Source organism: Macrobrachium rosenbergii, chromosome 7 (assembly GCF_040412425.1).
Source record: "Macrobrachium rosenbergii isolate ZJJX-2024 chromosome 7, ASM4041242v1, whole genome shotgun sequence".
In the NCBI taxonomy this organism is placed as follows: Eukaryota; Metazoa; Arthropoda; class Malacostraca; order Decapoda; family Palaemonidae; genus Macrobrachium; species Macrobrachium rosenbergii.
Window position 1 is genome coordinate 3,495,148 of NC_089747.1, and position 24,925 is coordinate 3,520,072.

A 24,925-nucleotide genomic window follows, 5' to 3' on the forward strand; every position below is an offset into this window, starting at 1 on the left:
AGGAATTTGGCTTCATAGAAAAACATTTTCCTTTTAATTCTGAGTCGGGAAATAACTTCCTGTGCATAGAACTTTCACAGACTCATATTCAGTTCATAGGCCTATATATAATAGGATCTTCTGTCAATAGATCGTAGGCCTTCTTAAAATACTGAGACTCATAAGCCCTTGTTTGATTTCTTAGGCCTATGTATGCCATGGGAACGTATTGTGCATAGGTCTATATTAAAATAGGATGTTCTTCAGTAGCTCTTAGGCCTACCTGACATATTGAAAGTCAGTAAGCTCTTGTTTGAATTCTTGGGCCTATGTATGCCATGGGAACGTATTGTGCATAGGCCTTTATGTAAATAGGACGTCAATAAGCCCTTGTTTGACTTCTTAGGCCTATGTATGCCATGGGAAGAATGTCGTGTTCAAAGGCCTGTATGTAAATATGAACTTCATCAGTAGCTCGTAGGCCTACCTGACATATTAAGAATCAGTGAGCCCTTGTTTGATTTGATAGGCCTAAGTATGTCATGTGTTTTCACATAATCCTGAAACTTCATAAAAATGTCATCTACACAACTTTCTTGCCCAAACACTGCTTTTTCCTTCCATCATCTGTTTAAGTTTTGTCAATAAGAGCCATTTAGCGTTATACTAAGTATTATGTTCTTATAATTTTAGCCCTCTCCTGTATCACATGTTCTTAATAAGGGTAACAGCCATACCTATTATTCATTCTTTTGAAGCCTTGTCTTCATCCAGACATATGAAAACTTATGTAATTGTAATAGCCACAATGCCCTCTAAACTTCTCGAATTTCTTCACACTTTTTGGACTCGTTTGTCGCTGCAAAGCCTTAGATCCAAATGCAAGTATGTGAGGGCTTAGTCAGCCACTTAACCTTTAGTCTCACCTGTCTTAAGTGCCACTCCTGTGATGATCATCCTACAACTTATTTACTGCTTTCGTTACGGCCTCCGCAGTCCAGCATTCAATACTGAAATTATCTTCAGCTGTTCAGTAATCTCTTCAGTTTTGCTTCTTTTCATTTACATTGAACTCCTTTTTATGATGCTGTACTCTGTAAAATATTGCGGAAGACTGTGTTCTTTCACGAAAGCTTCCATTTGCATCTTTGATTCCAAGGTCTGTTATTTTAACTAACTCACTTTACCTCCAGAACAAGCTGTTGTTTCTACCATTCTTGCTCCTGTTCTATCTAAACTATCAATACAGCCGTACTTCAATCAATCTCTTTTTCTCCCATTCCACCATATTTACTTATCTTTGCCTTGTCGAGGACTCCTCCAAATGAACCTGTCAGATTCCTGTCGAGCGTTTTCTTGTCTGTATCGTTATTCGTAGCCTGTTATCATCGTCCTCTGTCTCTTTGTGTACTCTTATCAATTCTCTTTGGTACCGACCTTCGCGGGCTTCCTCTTTTGTTATTTGATGTGATCGTCTTGTCGAATCCGTTTTGGCGGTAACGTATGCAACCTTTGGTATTTAATTATGCTCATCCGTTAGTTTCCATATTGGTCCAGGTTATTATTATTATTATTATTATTAGTATTATTATTATTATTATTATTATTATTATTATTATTATTATTATCATTTGTAAAAATTTCATAATCGCTGAGTCAGAAAAATGGTGAAGACATCAACAGTGATGCCAGTTTAAATGAACCTTCCCTGATTCTCCTTCTCATATATATATATATATATATATATATATATATATATATATATATATATATATATATATATATATATATATATATATATGAGAAGGATAATCAAGAAAGGTTCTCGAAAGTTCTCGTTTAACATATATTTTTAATATACAATTATATATATCTACACCGACATCATTGTGGATGTCTTCACCATTATTATTATTATTATTATTATTATTATTATTATTATTATTATTATTATTATTATTATTATTATTCTTCTTCTTCTTCCCGAGCAGCCGAGAGATCGTCGAGTCTCACACGGTGACCCACGAGGTCAAGACGACCAAGATGCCCGTCGCTTCGTCCACGTCGCCCCAGCCCATGCCCGCGCCCTTGCAAGCTCCCCCTCAGCCTCAGCAGCCCCAGCAGCCCCCTCCGCCTTCGGCCAGGGCGCCCCACCCCTCCGCCTCCAGCGCCACCAAGGAGCTGGACGACCTGATGGCTTCCCTCAGCGACTTCAAGGTAAAGGAGGAACCTCCTCTCCCTTCAGGTCTGGTTGTGGTGGAGCAGCGGCAGGTGGTTTCCGCCACCTCCTCCACCTCCGCCTCCTCCCCCTCCCCCCTCTCCTCCTCCTCCTCCTCACAGCTCCCTCAGGAGGCCAGGGCGGTGCCGCCGTCGGAAGCTGCGCTGGTGGGGGGAGGTCCGTCTGAGGGGGCCGAAGGAATCACTACCACTACTACTACCACTACCACCATCACCCCTGCTGTCAAGTTCACGGTAGGACCCCAGCCACAAGCACAGAATACCTCTCTCTCTCTCTCTCTCTCTCTCTCTGTTACAACGCCTCCTATACGTGACAATGCAGATCGTTCACTAACATTGTACAGTAAATACGATTTATATATATATAAAAGTAAGCGCTCTCACCTGGAAACATTTGCACACACTCTATACTCTACATATTAATTTATTATTGATTAACTTCATTATGACGACAACGAAAGAAATATACATCAGTGCATTTTTATGTTCATTTGTTTATTTTTGTAGCTATGGATGCGTAGCAATTTCTTTTAGTTTACATTTTTCGAGTCTCAAGAAGTAACATTATTCAACTGGATCTTTCAGATATGAGCTTTCCAGTCGAGAAACATGCCAAGTGCCATTTTTAAAATATAATAAATTACATTAAAAATACCCATGGCCCATGATGGCGCTTGGCATGTTTCTCGACTGAAAGACTCATATGAAAAAATTTTATATATTAAAATCATTGACATTCGGTAATACATTTACATTTTAAGATTTTCGAGAAAAAATTCAGTAATTTTGAAGTTAACAGAATTACTCCTTTTATTAATAATAATGACCATTCATAATTTGTTTAATTCAATAAACAAACACTCTATGAACACGTACAATTCAAAAGACAGACCCCCTATAAAAAACAAACACAGAACAAACACATCGTTTCACAAAGTGAGCAGCAGCAGCATCTGTACAGCAACGACAGCAGAGTATTCACAGCAACAGCATACTAACAGGAACCAACTGATAAAACACCTGTCGTCGCAACATCTACAATAACGACCAATGAAATAACACTCTATTAACTATTGGGGGATCGATCTTACACTGTCCACTTTAATCGGTATCAAAACCAAGAGGATAATATCAAGTTTGTTGTCGATTGTATTGGTTTGAAGAATTCAAGTGTTTTATCAGAATATATACAAATATATATACAGTGTATATGTATATATATATATATTGTATAATATATATATATATATATATATATATATATATAATATTTATATATATATATATATATATATATATATATATATATATAAAATATATATATATATGTATACATATATATATATATATATATATATATATAATATACAGTATATATATATACATGATAGCACTTCATGAATTATTTGAGGGCTGTAATATAAAATGTTTTCCTGTTATTCATCCGGTATTCAGATTAAAGTGAAAGCATTCTTCAAAAATTAAATAGTGTAAAAACACCAGTTCCTCTAAAAAGAAAAAGCTAATCAACTTCTTCCCCATGACTATATTGAGTTATCCTCTTGGTAAACCCTTTCCGCTCACACCCAGCTTTGCCCACGTCTAACCAGAGAGGGTAATGCCCCTTCCATAATAACACTCTGTAAAGCGCAGGAACACCCTGTTGAGTTGTCCCCGTCATTGACGGAGGCCAGAGGTGAATCTGACAGTGATGCTCCTCCGTCAGTAGCTTCGTCATGCCCATGAGATCAGACACCACATCTCATGGCCCTCAGCATCCGCCCCCCCCTCCCCCAGGCAGCTTGTTAGCCCCGTCCACCGCCTTGGTCAGCCTGAGCAGCTTGTAAGAATGGTGAAGGGATATTATAAAAATATATACATATATATATATACACAAGGAAACTTTGGTCATAACTTCTTCAGGATCAGTTCAGTAGTCGAACTGACCAAAATGCCTAAGAAATGTTTACAAAAGATTGGAATTCCTTCTGTTTTTCTTATTGAGTTTCTGCACAGCAGTAAAGGAACAGTTTTGATAATATTGAATGTTATATAAAAGCTATTAAGAATGAATTTCCCTTGAAGGAAATTTATAGTTTACCTTACATGTAGTACCCAGAAGGATAAAATTTAAGTTTTTCATAAGAATTTGAAATCAGTTACCATCGTTGATTTTTTTCAAAACATTGAGTTGTGTACTGATAAATTTATCTACCAATTTTATCAAGTAATCGATGTTAAGCAGAAATGGAAATTTAATTAACCCTTTCCACTTGCAAATGTATCAGTTGTATTTCAGTTGATAGTAAACAGAAATTGCAAAACCTGAACGTAATATCTCCGGTCACTTACCCAACTCGAGTTGTAAATTTGTATCAGTTATGCCATGTAATTAACATTGCACAAAAATTGAACATTCAAAAGTAGCCCCTCCAGTCAGTTTTCCAATTCAGTGTTTTAGTATATCTGGCTGGTGTTATCTTAAGGTGTACTATTTCCCAGGTGATGGGAACAGCAGGATTTTGTCTTTTTGACTTATTATTTAATACTAGTTGGGCCATTGGTGTTGTTAACATGTTCTAACAAGCCCAGCTGCTTCATTTACTTTATGTTGTGGTATTGGCTTGTATGAGGTAACTCACTCACAATTCTGATTTAACACATTTCATTTTTCACACCACTTATTTACTTAAGCATTTAAGATCTTGTCTAATGGTTGTTGCAAGATGATAGGTTCCATGTTATTATATTGATCAATTCATGGATGTTTATACGCATGTTGTTAGGACGTAATAACACTATACTCTTGTCATGTTACTTTGTGAAGGAATGTTCAGGTACTTGACGTTCATTCGTCATAGTAAAACACTAACTCGCTTTCATTCACATAACCCCGAGTTTGTTGTTCATTTTCTTGGCATCATCTTGCACAAGGTGGATGGCATTCTATGTAATGCCATTTTTGTTCGGTATTGTTTTTGAATTACTGAGGTATTATTTTATTCTAGTCGAGTTACATACCAGGAAAGAAAAGATATTACTGCACACAGCTTCATGTAGTATGGTTTTCCAGAAGTGGTCTGTTCTTGGGGAGTTGAAGTGTGTGCTCTATAGTAGAAATGTCATAAACACATATTGGTAATTTATCACTCAAATATCACAAACAGGTTGAATATACGTTAACAACTTACTGGTGTTACTAATTACTGCTTCATACATTTATCCAGCACTGGCCAAGATTTGTTCTCCACTTATGGTCATAAACTTGTTTTCAGCATGTTTGTGAAATAGTGGGACAAGTTATCAGCATGTGTTTACGACATTTTGCTGTAGTGTGGACGCTCTTTAAGTCCTGTTGGTGTTGCTAATCTGCAGGTGAAAGTAAAAGACAAGTTGCAGTTGAGGGGTTGCAGTGATATAATTGATCTGGTATACTATCATTTGAAGAGGATATAACCATTCCATATGTGTGACCTTCAAGATTCTTGAAGAGGTTATTTTGGGATATCACGATGAGTCACTTGATTTTCATTTGCAGACAGTCTGGAACCTGACGTTTCTTGAATTAATTTAGAGTTTCTCTTTTTCAAATAAGAATAGTAAGTCTTCGAGTAATTAATATCGTTGACAGAGTTATGTATGATGCCAGATTTATATAGATGATAAATGTGGAAGGCCTTGTAAGTAACAGAAACAAGCCATTGATTTTCAAAAGTACTTACCACCATTTTGTGTGTCACAGAATTTGCTAACTTTAGTGTTTATTTTATTAACATTTTTTTATGTTGCTGTGTTAACATGTTTCCATTAGTCTTCTTATTATAGCCGATTATAATGTATTGTACATTAGTTAGGAAGTTTTACGTGCGGTGCTATAGACTGAAATCATTTGTGTCAAGTTTGAGTCAAGATGCAGTTTACATATACAGTATTAGTGAAGTTCTGGACGGTCCATCTCACAGGAGATCAATGAGTGTCTTATTATGGCCACCATGTGGAATGACCGAGACTTGAAATTAACTCCATGTTTTCTGTTAGACCTTTGTCCTTGGAGTCTCTAACATATAGTCTCCTGTGTACAAGTTTTTAATCAGATTTATCATTGATTGTGGGTTGTCATTGATCTGCTTCTTTTTGGAATGTCAATTTTAATGAATTACAAGACAACGTTGGAAGTAAAGCACAAATTAAAGGAGTTTTGGTAACAAAGATGGGATCTACTCAAGACCATCGTAGACATACTGGGATATAGAAGTCAGTTGATGCTTTAAAGTTACTGGGTAAATAAATGTGGTTCCAGAAAGGAGATTTGACGGATTTAGAAAGTCAGATCATTCAGGAGAAGCCGGTTTTGGAGCAAGTGAGTGCAACCACAGCCACAGCGTCCTCTTCAGCCTCATCTACTATGGAAGTCAAAAAGACCAAAAAGGTGTTTAAATTCAAAAGATCATCAGAAAGCACAGACTCAGATTATGGCTCCTTGACAAGAGGAGCCCCGCCAAGACCTCCCCCTCCAGAAGATGCCGATTTACTCGCCATTCCTCCACCTCGTCCTCCAGTTCCTACTGCCTACTCTGCTACCCCTATTCCACCTGAAGCCTACATCTTCGGATCTCCCGTTTTGATTCCAGTGCCAGCAGGGGTAGGTCGAGGCCATTACATTCCTCACCAGCAGTTACAGAATGTGAGTAGTGAGGCTCAACCTCCTTCACGCCTCAACCACCACCCATGTCTCGCAGAGAAATGGGAGGCTTGAGGTCGAGAGGGGTGGTTGGCTTAGTGATGCACTCTGACCCTAAAGATCCAGTAAGTCCTATTCCGGGTCAGCCACCATAGTAACTCTAGGGTAGCCAGAAACCTACAGATAAGGACTAGCAGTGCTGGTAAAGCAATGTAATGTGTAGATATCTCTGACACAATAAACTTTTGGTGGCTGGTGTGATGTGATGACTAACTATAGTTACAGTAACACGCTCGTGGCATGATTACCACGTACCCACAAATTGACTACCGAGTGCCCAAGGTTTCAGTGTCCTCCCCTCACGATACATAGCTTGTGTACTCAGTTGTGAATAACTAAACTGCCCTCAGCATCATGGTTGATACTATACCTTTCAAGGCCAACTCCCAAAATGATGATTAATTACCATTGTTTGGAATGATCCCAGTTCAGGAATACTACCAGTACCTTTGGTTGGAGAATGTACAAGAATGATTCAAGTTTCAGTTGAGGACTTTTAAACCTTCCTTTTGTTATGATCATTGAATTTTAACCATATGTTTGTTTTAATATGTATTTAAAATGCCATGTATGTAGGGTAAGAAGATGTTTAACCTTGTTTTTCATTTCATTGAGATATATATAGATTGACCCTGTCTGTTCTATAAATGTAATACTTGATTTGAACATCATTGCTGAATATTATTGTTGAAGATGGGTATCATCATTGTTAGAAAGGTCATGTCACTTGACGACCCAGCTTGACATAAAGTTGGCGGGTTCTTACAGAACCCGCTCGAGGACCCCTTCCATCGGCCCCCATCAGGCGGCCCTGTCAGACGCAACGACGCAGAGTATCGGTGGGTGACCGATGCCACCAAGTATGAGGTCAGGGAGGTCATAGATTTCCCATGTGTCTCAGAGAAAGTGAGTACACTCCAGGCACTGAAAGAGGCGCTCAAAATCTACATTTGGTCGGTTTTGAGTACGCTGCTGAGTGCTACCTTGAGCTTGCCGGCTTGTATCGAGTGACTTGCGTCTTCGATCTAACAGCGATCTAAAGCCCCAGGACCCACATTGGCTGTTGGATATTAAAAGTCTTATAAAATCCTTGCATGGTTTGTTTGCGCCATTGAAGCCTGTTGTCCACCATTCCTAGTGTGCAAAGGCTCCTCACTACGTTTACTGTGTAAACCAAGCAGTTATCTTACATTAAATGGTCTTGGATGGACAGAAGGTTTTAATGATGAAATTGTCAAGTTTTATCGCATTACTTCCTTTCTTTGAGTGGCGTGTTGTGATGTTTTCGTTTGCCAGTGACTTACGACGTTTGATTTTGATCACTTGCATACCTCAGGGGTACAAGTCCATAGTCTCTAATCTAGACTTACAGAGCAGAGCGTACTTAGACATTCAGTATTTTTCTCTGGAACTGAAGTTGTTTTGAACCCTAATATCATTGCATGAATTAATATGATAATATTATTCTAATGTGTCCTAACAAGTATTAGAATTCAGAACATTTAATAAACCTTATTCCCAAACAGATTCAAATTCTGAACAGAATATATATCCCCATTCATTCATCTCCAACAACTGTTTACAGAATAGACAGTAAAAGTACTTACAGGTTTGTGGTTGAGTGGTCGTGCAGTGCTCAAAATGCAGCCATGAACTCAAAATTGTGAATATTTCCTTTCACAAGCCCTGTTGTATATTTGTGCAATGTGAAGGGTATTCAATTATTGCTAATGTGTCAGCATTTGATCATGAAAGTGCTGTTTCATTTTGACAAGCAGAGATATGTGAGAATAGGAGTGTGAGATAATTTTTTTCTTAAATTCAGTGAATTGCAAGCAGTCATAAATAATCCCAGAAAGGCTAGTAACATATAAGACACCCCACGTATCAGCTGTTGGTTGGCTGGTTAAGTTCTGTGTGATCATTATTTTTTATGGCTTTGTAAACCATCTCTGGCCTTTTTATTCTCCTGTTTGTTTATTGCCTTACTCCCCTTACTTCAAGGGGAACCCCGCCCCCCCACACCTCCTGCAGCCTATATCCTCACCACCACCTTTACCGTAGTTCAGCACACAATAGTCGGTAGGGTCTGTACATAGTGTAGATAATTTTGGTACGGTATTGCTTTTCATGCCCGTGGTCCACGTTTCTCTCAGTGTAATGCTGTCAGTCAAGTACAGTATATACTCAAAGTAATGTTTTCTTTATACAGTATGCAAAAAAACCGTGGTTTATCCAGAACTGTTAAGGCTAAATTTTATGGGAACAAACTGAAATTCCTTGAACTTGGAGGCTGTCACCAGTATTTGTGACATTGATGATTTAAACCCACAAATTTCAGTCTCTTATTTGCATCTTAATTAAGTATTATCTGCCATATAAACATTTCAGTGGTCCATTGAGAGAAACTGGTGTGTTTTTTATAGCTAGTGAAGGTATTGTATATTTACAACCGTCTGCTGGGGACTTAGTTCGTGCTGTTGCTCTTAGATAGCCTATTAGATGTAATTTAGCAAATTTTCAGTTTACACACTGTAATCTTTTATTATTGTTGATATATTTTGCATTGTTTTTATAGCATTTATGGCTAGATGCTTCCCACTTGGTGATTTTCTCAGCTTAAAAGCCTTTTACCATTTGGTGTATTCTTCTTTGATAAGATTCAGCTAGAAAATTTATATTTGCTCCTGTGCTGATATTTCATTGTATTTGAATATACCTTTCATTTTAATTAAGGTTGCAGGACTACAGTCAAGTGCCAGGTTTAAGATATTCTTCCATATATGATTCATTATGATACTGTTTGTGCTAATGATTAATATTTAAGATTATCCCAACTTGTGCAGCTAAGGTATTGTCATGTATTAAATGCCTACCTGCTGCAAGAACTGAAAATGATCAATGTTGCAGTGCATCTCATTGGGAGAGACTAAAAGAGAGTGTGCAATGAGTAACTCTCAAGAGTAGACTCAGTGTATGAGGCAGACTCACACAGCACTGAGCGAGAAAGGGCAGGGTCTGTGGAGTGCAGACAGACCTCTGCAACTATGAAGATTTCTGTCGCGAGGTTTAGAGACAGTATAAGGAATGGGTCTTGGACCATTGCACGTCTTCACAATAACATTGGTGCAAATCCTTCTGGAAGTTTTTGAGTGGTTTTGATCATAAAAACTATTAGGCAATACAGACTAACATAAACTTTCAAGGGAATGGTCCTTGCCATTGGGGGGCCAAGCTTCACAGAAAATGTTATGGCAGTTCACTTATAATATGTTAAGAATTTCTGGTTGAAAACATGGCATTACCTCAGGTTAGGAGTAGATATTACATCTCTTCATTAGGTACCTACCTGAAAGGGAGGAAGGCCACATTTCTGTCTTCCTCTGTAGTGTTGAAACGCCTGTTGTATCGTCAAAATTTTCAGTTACATATGTCTGGTAAATTTCGTCCTGCAGTTAATTTCACACAAGGTTTTTATACCAAATTCAGCGAGTTATCTTAACTACCCTTTCTTGGAGAATGATTTTCTTTTCAGTCTAGGATGAATATATGAAGAAGAGCTTATCAGATTTAAAGGAAAGATCTAGGGATTGAATAATTGAATATACTCTGTCATGCTCAAATTATGTCCTTGAATGAGGTGCACTGCAATTTTCAGCTCATTTCGTTTGGATGCTACAGGTAGGCAGTTAAGACGTGTTCCACTTTGATGCTCGTCCGGTTCTCTCAAGTTTTTATTTTAAGAATTTATCTCTTTCCACTTTTCTGCCACATTTATGTTAATTTATATTGAGTCATACTGCTTAATTGTTTGATGAATTTATAGATAGTGATGCATTTGTCTTTTTTAATCTTATGCTACTTTGAAAAGTTATCCAGCTCGTAAGCTTTCCTAGTAATTGTGGTACGTCCTTCTTTTACGTACCATATGCACTATATATATATATATATATATATATATATATATATATATATATATATATATATATTCCATTTGAATTAACTTTTCTTCATAACTGTTTAACCATTAATGCATTTATTAAATGCACTATTACATGTGAAATTCTTGGAATGGTAGATTCCTGGAATTGAAGTCAAAGTGTTTTAAATAAATTCCAAGATATACAAAGTCTTTTAGGAGTTTGTTATACTATTACGGGGCTGTTTGGAGGTTTTGAGTTAAGGATCCAAATTAAACTTGAAATTTAAGTGCGATGTAATAGATAATGAATTGCAGTACTTATATCTAAAATTTTCATGCACTGGTCATTTTCCTGACTTATTTAAATCTTTCATATTTGAACCTTGGTTCCATGTAAATCTCTGGAAATGAACTGTCAAGAATTTACCAAATGGCTCTTCTTCCTCTCAGTCTATTCAAACTAGAAGCAGTAATCACATAATTTAAACTGTAGGGCCTTTTGTTGGTAGATCTTATAAATTAGGTGACCAAGATTATAGAATGACCCTGTATCCCTCCTTGAGGTAGAACCTAGTTCTTGTCTTGGTATAACCCTTAATGTAGTCTTTAGTTTGATTCATAATGTAGTCTTTAGTCTGATTGTTATTAAAGCCTTGAGTCTGATTCTTAATATAGTCTTTAGTCTGACCATAATATAGTAAAGAAGTAGTCTGACTGGCTTCTTTTGAAGGCTGTGCATAAGCAGGTAATCAGGTCTGTAGCTTTAAGACTGACCATTTAAGTGATCATGCCTGTAGATTTAAGTCTTACCACTAGATAGTAATGTGTGCAATACCATCCTTTTAATGGAGCCCCCTCCCCCCTCCTCAAAAAAAAATAAATAAAAGAATCCTTATTTATATATCAAAACTCATGTGTGCGTGTGCTTTTCCCCTGACCTTGTTTTTCCCAATTCCTTTTTTCCTCCCAATGCAGAAGCAGGAGAAACTGAGGAGCCCTGCCCTTGTCAGGAAGTTGGTGAGTCAGCAAGGATTTTATTTTGGAAAGCCAAGAGTTCCTTCTCTCCTCTTTTGGAAGTTGTACCTTGTTTAGAAAAAAAAAAAGTTTTGAAACTGTGGAGTTAAGTTTTAGAAGTTGTACCTTGTTGCTTTATAAAAAAAATGTTTGGACCCTGTGAAGTTACATTTTGAAAGTTTTACCTTGTTGCATAAAAAGGAAAGAAGTTTTGACTCTCTGAAGTTATATTTTCGAAGTTGTAAGTTGCTGCCCTCCAAAAAATTCTGGTCTGAATTGATTGTCATTTAGCCACTGATCCTTTCGTGACCTGTACTGAACATTATTCGTTATTTTATCATATGTGTGACCAGTGCTTATAAAGATTCCTTATTTAGTCACTTTTTTTTTATCATTATTACCTGCCGCACGTAAATTTTTCAATCGGTCATTCAACTTGCTGATATTTATTGTAAAATTTAAAGCCTATGGTCATGTTGAATAAGTTGGATAACATTTTTATCAGAATTCCTAAAACACACCCTAACTTCTTTATTTCTGGAATTGATAAAACACGCCCAAACTTCTTTATCTCTGGAATTGATTTATCAGATACTTCATACATTCCCTGAAATTGAATCTTGCCTTGCGCGGGCATACATAGGGTCAACTAGATTATTTTTCCTATCAGATCTGAAGGTACAACACTTGTGCGCTTTCATCTCCGTCCCAAAGAATGGTGCAAATGATCGATTTTCATTTATTTTTTCTGTCTCTTCCCACCGTAGTAAATAATCCTACCAAAAGAAGAGGAAGAGGAAGAGGAAGAGGAACTTTTGAGCTTTCGTTCTCATACTTGACCGTCGGTGAAGGTGTTCGGATTTTGTCGGTTTTTTTAACAGACTTCGTAATTTTAACAGAATTTTAACAATCCGTAACAACGCCGTAGATTATTGCTCGCAGTGGGAGACTTGAGGTTATTTTTGGGGATCATTTATATAATATAATCCATAATAATTCCGGTGATAATCGGCAGTAACTACATGACAACATCCAAATGGTGCTATTATTTTTTTAGCCACCACTCGGAGCATGAACAGACCTCACTGAATAATAATAATAATAAGAAATTGAATAATCTCTGTATCCAAGAGTTGTAATTATTATTTATCTCACACGATTAACGGCTCATTAATCTTTTCTACTGTAAGATATCCATCTTGTTTAACGACTCAAACAGTGACACAAATAATAGGCCTATCTTTGTTGCACGACACACCAGTGATACTTTTTTTAGAATTAGGCCTAAAAGTGTAATTTGTACATTTCATTTTTACTGCCACAAGGTGTTACATTTATTAGAATTTTTTATCTTTAAAGTAATTTTAGATTTGTGTAGTTAGGTTTTTTTTAGACAAGTATTAATAGGGTTTAAATTTTTGGTCGGGGCTGTTTTTTGGAAAGTGATTATTCAACAGTTTTTATTTATTAAATTCATCGTTGAATGTTGAATATTATGCACTCCTGTTTAGATGTTTAAAAAGGTGCAGAAGTATAAAATAAAACACAATTTAATAGCAATAAAAATTAATAGAATTTGGAAGGTTTTAATTTTTCAGTAATATCATCATATACAAATTTACTTCATCTTCCTAACTTACATAAACGAATCTAGATTGCAGGAATAATTAACGATAATTTAAGATTAATATAATGACTCCTAATGAATTAGTTCACAAATTCAACCCAAAAAAGAGTTAACTTTTTAATTTGCACGCCCACAGATCTGTACTCTCGGGGGTATTTGCGTTTCTATACAACCCGTACATAAATGTACATCACTGCGGCTTGTGGGCGGGAGCTGCCAGCGACGGCAGAGTAGTTAATCATATTCGCCTTGTGGTACACTCCCAGAATACTCTAACTCTCTAAGAACTAGGTCAAAAGACACACTCTTCAAACCTTCAAAGACCATTACCCTTAAGTTGAACCGAACCTCATTATCAACTTTATATTTAGGAGACGTGTCGGATAATTAATAGCTACAATTAAGGAGCTTAAACCTTATTAACGAAAGGAATAAGGGCTTAGTCTCGATGGCCAGGATAGAGAGAGAGATTCGTCGAGGTCTCTGGGCGCGTTTGTTTGGGATAGCAGCGCCCCAGAGAAGGTTGCGTTTGTTTATAAACATTCCGCGAGGGGATACTGTATGTCCGAGCGTGTTTCGTTGGGGAAAGGTTTTTAAAAGAAGTTTTTTTAGAATTTTAGTCTTTTATGGCGTAAAGAGAATCGCGTTTGTTGTGTACTAGGCTTAATGATATTGTTCTTTGCAAGTTTTTTTTTTTCTTAGAGAATTTAGTTTTGATGTTTACAAAAGCTGTGTTAGGCATTTGTTTAATGTGAGGTATGTATGTATGTCGTGAATATATATATATATATATATATATATATATATATATATATATATATATATATATATATATATATATATATATATATATACTGTATATAGATAGATAGATAGATAGATAGATAGATAGATAGTCTTATGTACACATTCTTATATTTTCGCTAGGGAAATTTCCTGTTCATGAGTAAATGCATATATATTTTTAACATGTATTATCACTTACAAATAAATATTTGTTTCTTCCAACTGTGTGCTGTATAAAATGTGTAGAGTATTTGAATACATTTCAGTCTATCTATATGTTCAACACTTGTGTTGTTTCATCCTATATGTAAAGTGTTTTCATCGAGACATAAACATATCTTACCTTAGAGACCAACAAACATCATCGAACGAATTCACTCCCGCCACAAACATGCTTTAGATCACAGTGTTGTCAGGAGACCCGCGCACAAACATTATTGTTGAAGCTGTGCATGTGTTCGTGTCACAAACAGAGACTCAAGTACCACGTCAAAGCAAAGCAAAGGATGATTTGTTTGTTTGTCCGGTTAGAGAAAACAACACGTGTGTTACTTGTAAATATACACAGAGTGAATCCTTCGTGTTGTTCATCCACTCTCACCTGAATTGACACTCGAGTGTTGTGGAAGACGTATTATAAGGTTAACTTGGTATAGTTTCCTTTTATTAATGTATGTTAGACACTAATGGTAACATGGGGAGAACATATGTAATTTAAATGAAATATTGTAACACTTATTAATATTTTAAGGACCTAATGGTTACACCATAGAAGAGACATTTCACTCAATGTCCCCATATTAATATATTGACGGACTAATGGTAACATTTTTGGGGGCAGAGATATAATTTTTTTTTAATAACGTCCCAACATTATTTGTAAAGGTACTAATGTGTCTACATTATTGATTTTGACTGCATGCCGGTTATAAGTAGAGTTGTGTGACATGATATTAATACCAATTTTTTTTAATATTAATTTTGGGGTTGCTGATAACATTGTAATACCATAATTTTAATTAAATTAAGGTTCTGTTGTGTAAACTTATATGTCTTAAGGCTTTTCATTTACTCACCGAGAGTTTGAGCAGGATTTAAATTTTTATGAATTTTGAATTTTTTATGATACTGTCTGTGATTGTGATTTATTCTTGTTTCCACTGTCACTTATTTCTCTGGCTGTTTAGAGGAGTTTTTTTTTAAAAACCCTCTTGTGTGTGTTTTTATGTCGTGTTTTGTGAGGTAAGTACCTTGGAATATAAAAGTGAAGAAATAAAACATGATGCCAGTTTGGAAAACTTCTTAAAAAAAACTAACTTTGAAACTTAGATAAGAACTTGACACTTGTCCTCATGAAATGTAGTGCATTTGAAAAAAAAAACTTTTCTGTTAAAAGCTTTGTAAAAGACTTAAAAAAAAGACTTATTTAGTCTCTGTGATAAATTAAAAAGACACTGATAAAGACACTGAGGTATTTTAGTTATTGATGAAGACCGTGCTTAGCTTACGTAGAATATGAAACCTCTCTTTTAAGCAAGATTTAAAAAATGCTATGGTAAGACTATGTATTTAAAAAACTGAAAAAAATGTAGAAAATGTTTCACCTGACTTTGTATGTAAGGCTGTGTACGTATGCACCATACGTTTGTGTATGTATATATGCAGGTGTTTGTATGTAAAAACTTACAGTTATTATTGGAAAACTGTTCCCACTTCGCGTTTCTCTGTTTCTTCTGAACTGCTCTTATCAGATGTGATGTTTGTATAATTTTTACCCCGTTTTCTTTAGAAAGTAGCATATCATCCATTTTTTTTAGAAAGTACAATAACGTTATGTTAATTCAACGTCTAGTGTTTGTAAAATGTTTCCAATTCTTTACTGTATACACAGATGACGTCAGTTCGTAAATTGGGCATTTTGATGATTAAAACTCTTAAAACTTTATCGCTCTAATGACTCAGAATTTCAGATGACATTCCAAACATACTGAAAGAATATGTGAAGCATAATACATCAGGTCTCAGAAATTTGGGTGTGGGAGACACAATGAGATTATTTTCAAGAAACTTCTATGGTTAGTTTTTAAGATATGGCGTCCCGCTTTCTTCAGGGAAAGGTCCCAGTACTCGGTTACATCTCGGGAAAGTGCGGCCCGGGAACTGAGATGTAAGGGTTTTCGCTTGACGTATTCGTTTTCAGGGGAAATTATCAGTCTTCTTCCGGATTTCCAACATCGTTGGTTGAAGGAATAAATTCGTGTTATTTTCTCAGATGAAATTGCGCAATCACGCTGAAAATTTTCATTAAAAAAACATTGATTGACCGTGATTTTTTTTCTCAAATAAATTTGGTAATCATTAATTGTGTTTTTTTTTTTTTTTGTCAGTTCTTTATATATTTTTTTATCGTTTGTTAATTTTTTATATTTTATAGAGTTTTTTTGAAATTTTGGTTAAAAAAAAAGACGCTGATTGACCGTGATTTTTTTTCTCATTTTGGTAATCATTATTTATATTTTTAAAAAGATTTTGTCGTTCTTTATATATATATATATATATATATATATATATATATATATATATATATATATATATATTTGTCAGTTCTTTATATTTCTTATAGAGTTTTTCCTTGAGGCTTTCTGTACAATTATATTGCTTGAACAAGTAAATAATACTTTGGCTCTGTTTTTAGATATTTCATAGAAAGATTATATTTAGTCCCCGCTAAAAACATCCCTTTTATGCGAATATTTTGGTAAACTTTCCCCTTCTTAGAAGATAAACCTTCATCTCGAGTCACGTGTCCTCTGTTCATCGTTTGCGTATCCCCATCTTCATCCAGTTATCTTATTCATTGTTTGTTCTCGTCTGTCATACGAATAATCTTATTTATTGCTTGATTATCGCCTGTCATCATGCAGCAATCTTATTTATTGTTTTATGTGTTGTCTGTCATCATACAATGATCTTATTTATTATTTGTTTATCTCCAGTCATCATACAGTAATCTTATTTATTATTTGTTTATCTCCTGTCATCATACAGTAATCTTATTTATTATTTGTTTATCACCTGTCATCATACTATAATCTTATTTATTATTTGTTTATCACCTGTCACCGTATAATAATCTTATTTATTTATTGTTTATCTCTTGTCATCATACAATAATCATTATTTATTATTTGTGTATCTCCTGTCATCGTACAGTAATCTTATTTATAATATATCTCCTGTCATCATACAATAATCTTATTTATTTGTTTATGTCCTTTCATCATACAATAATCTTATTTATTGTTTGTTTATCTCCTGTCATCATACAATAATATTATTTATTGTTTGTTTATATACTATCATCATCCTATAATTTTTGTTTATCTCCTATCATCATACTATAACCTCTTTTATTATTTGTTTATCTCCTGTCACCGTACAATAATCTTATTTATTATTTGTTTATTTCCTGTCATCGCACAATAATCATATTTATTATTTGTTTATCTCGTATCACCATTCAATAATCTTACTTATTATTTGTTTATCTCCCATCATCATTCTATCATTTTTGTCTATCTCCTAGCATCGTACAATAATCTTCTTTATTATTTGTTTATCTCCTATCGCCGTACAATAATCTTTTGTCACATAGAATAATCTTCAGGCGTGTTCCACAAACCACCCAAAGCGTATACAACGGGGCTGAAAGGATAATAACCTTCCCAGTCCGTTCGCCGAGCTATAAACAACTTGTGGCTTCTTCTTCTTCTTCTTCTTCTTTTTCTTCTTCTTCTTGGAAGTCAGCGGAAATACAGCTAGTTTAGCTCAACACTCTCTCCTCCTGACACTTAGGAGAGCTGTCATGTTTATCAAAGGTGTCACGCTTAGAAAGCTTAGTACGTGCTCATTCTCTCGGGTCGTAGGAAACGCGTATCTTTCTCCTTTATAGATTCGATATGTATATATATATATATATATATATATATATATATATATATATATATATATATATATATATATTATATATATATATTGTGTTTCAGGCAAGATATATTGTACTTCAGGCAAGAGCCCGTGCTGATATATGGCCAGCTCAACGTAAGATTAACTGTAAACAATTGCAATTTCTTGTGGGTTGTATTGAATATGATATATCAGACCTAGCTAATTATTTTACGTATTTTAAGTGGATTGTTATGATATTTGTCGTTCAGAATGATAGTTTTATATATATTTATCTAGCGTCTCAACGACTATGGTCATTATAATTTGACTGGTATGATATTTTTTTGTGTAGAGTGATAAGTTTTATATATATTTTTATGGCGTGGCAGCGACTATGGTCATTGACATTCCAGTGGTTTCACGTATGCAGAAGTCACTTGTTTTTTGCGGCATTTAATATTCACACAACCACGTCCAGAAGACGATTTTCGTAAACCAGATTTTTAATGTTTAGTGTCAATCATAATTTTTTCCTGCAGAGTGGGAATATTTTGAGAGGCTTTGAAAAATCGGTGATTTTTTCAAACTAATAATTAGATTGATCTCAGTATAACGTGAAATAACAACGAAATGAGTAAAAAAAAAAAAAAAAAAAAAAACGGTTCACACGGAACTATTTCAAATAAATGAGTGCAGATACAATTTATTCAAGCAACAAAATTTCCTCGATTTACAGAACAACCAAGAATAAATGTTCGAGATATAATAGCTTGTTAAGAAAGAATCGTCATAGATTCATTTTGAGTTATTACCGATCACGGGTTTTCGCTCAGGAGAGATTCATTAGAGAGATTATTAGAGAGAGAGAGAGAGAGAGAGAGAGAGAGAGAGAGAGATACCCCTGACAATAAAAACCAGTGGGTTAAAAGACTCCAAATCGATTTGCGAAGATATGCTAATGAGGTAATGAGTTCGAGAATCTAATTTAGCGGAATTCTCTCTCTCTCTCTCTCTCTCTCTCTCTCTCTCTCTCTCTCTCTCAACCTGTTCTTAAGAATATATTCACCTGTCAGTTTCCATCCGCTAATATTTTTTTTTATCTTCTTAAGTTTCTCTCTCTCAGTATATAATTTTATCCTTTCCGCATGATATCGGCGATTAAACTCTCTCTTGAAGTTGTGTATATACGATACTTAATGAGCCCAATTAGGTCTCTTCTCTGCTACACTCTTAAGGCATGGTAAATGTCAGATTTCTGTTCCCGGTGAACTCTGCGATTTAATTCCCTGAAATGTTGTGGTGCATTGAATTTTGGTAGGGGACAGTGAATTTTGTGATTTAATTTGTGGTATGGTTTGATGTGTTTGTTTTTCAAGTGAATTCAGTTTGGCAATTCTCGAATATGTATTTTTGGCCTATTATAGTGAATATCCTATAATTCCTTGTTATAGTTTGATGATACAGGTAATTATTTCCAGTTCCTATAGTGTTTACAGTGCTCATCAGTCATAATAATAATAATAATAATAATAATAATAATAATAATAATAATATAGTGAATATCGTATAATTCCTTGTTATAGTTTGATGATACAAGTAATTCTTTCCAGTTCCTATAGTGTTTACTCATCAGTCATAATAATAATAATAATAATAATAATAATAATAATAATAATAATATAATAATAATAAACAAATTAAACGATGTAATAGAAAAAATCTGATGCCCTGATATATTAGGTTTGGAAAAGCTACAAAGTCTTCCCAGGAAAATGAGAGAGAGAGAGAGAGAGAGAGAGAGAGAGAGAGAGAGAGAGAGAGAGAAAGGGGTACAACGATTAATTTAACTGCGAGGAGGTGTGGCAGTGTTGGTAAGGGGAAAGAGCATGGTGGGAGGGGGTTAGGGAAGGGGAGGAGAGTCCTCCCCCTCCCCTCCCCCTTCCCCCCTGGCCTCCGAGGGAGGATGTTTGGCAAGACCTTATATAGAAGAAAGAAGGTTTGTTGTATAAGAAGTCAGGACGCACACACAAGAACGGGCGTAAAGATGTCGGGTGAGAGAGAGAGAATCTCCATTGATTGTATATCAGGAAGTGGCCTGGGTAGACATAGTTTTGCCATAAATATTTCGGAGGGTATGTTGTATGTTCTTCGTGTTTACATATGTCCTGTTTTATGTTAATTATGCAGCTCTCTCTCTCTCTCTCTCTCTCTCTCTCTCTCTCTCTCTCTCTCTCTCTCTCTCTCTCTCTCTCTCTCTCTCTCTAGGTAGAAAATAGTCTTGGTTTCATCCTTAACCTGTTTATTATTGAAATTCAAATTAGGTGTCCATTCATTTACCCTGCATTAGCAAGTAAATGTCAAATATTTATTCGTTGAAGTTTTGTTATTATTATTATTATTATTATTATTATTATTATTATTATTATTATTATTATTATTATTAAAATATGTTTTCGTTGAAGGCTGAGTTTATTATTATTATTATTATTATTATTATTATTATTATTATTATTATTTTATTATTATCATTATCATCAAATTAGCTTTATAAATTTGTTTTCAAGATCTGCCACCGTGTTTACAAAGAACATTTTAATAGGCTGTTTGCCTTTCATTATGATAATGACAGCTGTTAAGGCTTTCGACACCTCTGTTTAAATTTCATTATAACTGAAGAAAATAACTTTGCTTTTAATATTCATCGTATTGCTCATGATATTAGGAAAAATTAGAATTGTCGCTGTTATCATTATAGTATTTTCATAGGGCAACCTTCTCGTCAGAAGCGACGGTAAGTTTCAAATCATTTTAAAGTTACACCGTGCATAAATTATATCAGAGTACACTGTAGTCATGTGCACTTACCTGCTGAAAGATTTGGCTATATTTCAACGTATATTTATAGTATAGTATAGTTATATTTAAAAGAGTATTTCCTTTACTCATAGACCGTGGATGTAGAATTATTTTAAAGTTGCATCGTACATAAATCATACCACAGTACATTATAGTCAGTACATTATAGTCCTATGCATTTGTTGAAATATATAATTATATTTAAACGTGTATTTCATTATTTAGCTATGCATTTCAACCCGTACTTCAGTACCCATAGGCTGTGGTGGATGTGAAATTATTTTTACAGTAAGAGGAAAGGAATGCCAGCTTCCTTTAGCAGTTTCCTGAATTCACAGTCACTTCAGGTGTGAGAGCAGCTATCCCGTCGGGTACGTGTTTGCGTGTTTGAGAGGAATAAGGGAAGTACCTGAAGATCCATTGTATGTTACCTCTATACATGCTAACCTCCGTTTTCTTGTGGGTCCTCCAATGATCCGTTTTTTGGGAAGTGGGGTGTGGGACCACTTGTTATGTGTCGTGTAAAGTTTATAGTTTTATAGTTTCGTCGAATAATTCAATGTACAGTTTGCTGTCAGTTTTTGTAGTGGAATTCCATGTACTTACTTAATCGTATCAGTGTACGTAATGGATGTACATTTAGTTACTTAATCCTATCTGTTTATGTAGTGGATATGCATTTAGCTTCTTAATTAACATTGCTCAAGTCTTCGCATCTGTTCAAGTTAAGCAATCTCCTATTTTCGCGCTGACGCAACAAACGATGAGCAGGAAAAAGGAAGTGGAAGTCTCGAGACAAAACAAGCGAACAAAAACACCCGAAGAACAGACGCGCCGATAAAACTGTAGGTAAAATTAAAAGTATTAGTAAAAGCAAGTGGGGGATAATGTAGGTGGGCAGGAGATGCATAGAGGAGGTGTAGCTAGGTAGGTAGGTAGGAAGGAGGGGAATGAAAGGGGAATCGGGAAGGGAGAGGAGGGGGAGGAGGGGGGTTGTTGTCAGTTCCCTGACTGAGCTTAAATAGAGGCGCTGGTCCTCGAAATTCCCCAGTGCCACCCGGCTACTTCCCTACGGCACAGGTGAGGAGCGACAGGACAGGAGTAGGCGCCTTCCTTCTACGGAGTTGCTGAGTTGGGGAGTACTTGGGAGTACTTCGGAGTCGTACTCTTGTACCTGGATAGTACCAACGATACTCCTATCACTCCCAGAGCTGTTTATAATCTTCGATAATTGTGAAAAGTTTTCCTGAATTTATTTATTTTTTTTTTTGTGGATTTGAATTATTTATATCGCCGCCGATAATTAGAGTTCGTGGATTGCCTAATCACTCCCAGAACCGTTTATAATCATCGATAATTGTGAAAAGTTTTCCTGAATTTATTTATTTATTTATTTTTCGTTGTGGATTTGAATTATCGCTTCCGATAATTAGCGGTCGTGGATTTCGTCATTTTTACCAGTTTTTTCAGTTTTTTGATTTTTGGAAAATCTGTTGATGGCTTTACTTGTGTTGATACGATTGTGGTCTTCATTATTTATGTGGTGAATGGTTTTGTAGGTTATATTAATATACCCTGATGTGTCAGTTCTCTGACGAATTAGTATGTTTTAAATCGTTTAATGTTTGATTTTAAAATCGTTTAATGGACAGTCCAATTTTTTCTAAATTGATTTGGCATATTCGATTCGTGACGTTAATTTAATGTTTATCCTCTCTCTCTCTCTCTCTCTCTCTCTCTCTCTCTCTCTCTCTCTCTCTCTCTCTCTCTCTCTCTCTCTCTCCTCTAGAGTGACAGCACAGAACAAATATGCAACAACGTATTTGACATTCCGTTCAAATATTCATTTTCCATTTGCTAAGCATTTTGAAGATGTATAATTTTATTCATAAACTTACACACACAGTCGTATTTTAAGATTCAGATGTTGCTCGTATTTCCGAACCGTTTGTCTTAAGGTTTTATGGAACGGATTTGAAAATAAGCTGGGAAATATAAGAATAAATCGAGATACTGCGTTAGGGAGACTTATTTCAAATATTCCGGTAGAAGAACTTTTAATGTCGGCCATGTTTGTTGCGGGAGAATTTTAGTCACAAATGAAAATGTCAGAGAAAGGTTTTGAGAGAGAGGATGAGTTTGAATTCAGAGGAAAATTTCAAGAAATATCCTTGGAAGTATATTTTGTTGCGGAGAGCTAACATGCAGAGAGAGAGAGAGAGAGAGAGAGAGAGAGAGAGAGAGAGAGAGAGAGACAGAGAGACAGAGAGGTTTTTGAATTCAAGGAAAATTTCAAAAAAGATTCTTGGAAGTATATTTTGTTGGACAGAGAGAGAGCTAAGATGGAGAGAGAGAGAGAGAGAGAGTTTTAATTCAGAGGAAAATTTCAGGAAATATTCTTAGAAGTATGTTGTTGTGGAGAGCTAACATGCACAGAAAGAGAGAGAGAGAGAGAGAGAGAGAGAGAAGAGTTTGAAGAGAGAGAGAGAGAGAGAGAGAATTCAGAGGAAATTTTCAAGAAAGATTCTTGGAAGTATATTTTGTTACGGAGATTAAACAAGCTGAGAGAGATAGAGAGAGAGAGAGAGAGAGAAAGAGAGAGAGCCAGGGGGGGGCCGGGGGAAGGCGCCTTAATTGTAAACTTTAATTCGAGGGTGAAATGTTTATGCAGTCTGTTAGTATATTGTGAATGGTTTCCAAAGGTTCTCTGTATAACGTGCGTCTCTCTCTCTCTCTCTCTCTCTCTCTCTAATCTTAGCAGCTTTTGTAATCGGCTACAAACCAAATCGGCGCTTGGCACTAAGTCATCTGCTCCCATTTCTTTGCCTTTTCTTTCCTCCTCCTCCTCCTCCTCCTCCTCCTCCTCCTCCTCCTCCTCCTCCTCCTCCTCCTCCTCCCTCTCTCCCTCCTATTTTTTCTTGTCTAATTCTTCTCTTCCCAACACTCGCTCACCCGTCCACCTACTGCTCTCCAACTTCCTTAAGCTTAAAGCCCACCATATTGCCATCTTGGGGATTTGGAGACGAGTGCCAAAATACATACATATTCTCTCTCTCTCTCTCTCTCTCTCTCTCTCTCTCTCTCTCTCTCTCTCTCTCTCTCTGAAGCCCATTGTGCTTCCCCCATCATATTTACGTTTTTTTTCTCTCTCTCGCTTTCATATGCATAGTGTGTTTTCTCCCCACATTTACCGTATTTGTGCTCTCTCTCTCTCTCTCTCTCTCTCTCTCTCTCTCTCTCTCTCTCCCTTACTTGGAACGCCTCCATGACACCTGTTTTGAAGAGTTACACAACGTGGGATTAAACATTTTGATAAAAGGATCCACCTGTCTGTCTCAGTCAGTCTACTCTGGAGAGAGAGAGGGGAGATTGAGAGAGAAACATTGAACCTGTCACGTTCCTTTTTCACTCCTTTTCTCCTTATATAGCAAATAGTGGAGATATCTCCTCTTGGCTGAAAGACCCGCCATGCTAATTGGCATGTGACCCGAGAAAGCCCCCCCTCCCCCAGAAAAAAGGGGGAGGGGGCTTCCATTTGACACCCACTGTTCCGATATTAGCCATCTTTTTCGTTGTGGTTCAGGGAAGGGTTGGTTGGGGGGGGTTGGGTTTGTAAGATGTCCCATGGGGTTGTTTTTTTAAATTTTTCTTTTGTCAGAACTGATATTCGTTTTGTCCTCATTTTTTGTCATTTTTTAAAAATTCTTTTGTTTGTCTTGGGCCGATTTGTGTTGAACCGTCTAGAGTGTGTATTGGGTATTCATGTTTATGCCCTTCTTACCCTGAAAGGTCTAGCTCCAGAGGGTGTTTACCT

The 24,925-nt window shown here is 35.9% G+C and overlaps 1 protein-coding gene across 10 annotated transcripts in view; it reads left to right on the plus strand.

The window, feature by feature from the left end:
* The window catches only part of Pax (Paxillin), a 150,857-nt gene that overhangs the window by 102,528 nt on the left and 23,404 nt on the right, over nt 1-24,925 (plus strand). For 3 of the 10 annotated variants that reach the window (XM_067106310.1, XM_067106309.1, XM_067106307.1), the window contains exons 5-7: nt 1,971-2,196; nt 6,518-6,901; nt 7,727-7,864. In XM_067106310.1, coding sequence (XP_066962411.1) covers nt 1,971-2,196; nt 6,518-6,901; nt 7,727-7,864 — 748 coding nt within the window. Of the gene's footprint in view, nt 1-1,970; nt 2,452-6,517; nt 6,902-7,726; nt 7,865-11,855; nt 11,898-24,925 lie in introns of all 10 variants that reach the window. The other 7 variants (XM_067106315.1, XM_067106312.1, XM_067106314.1 and 4 more) reach the window with 5 other exon arrangements.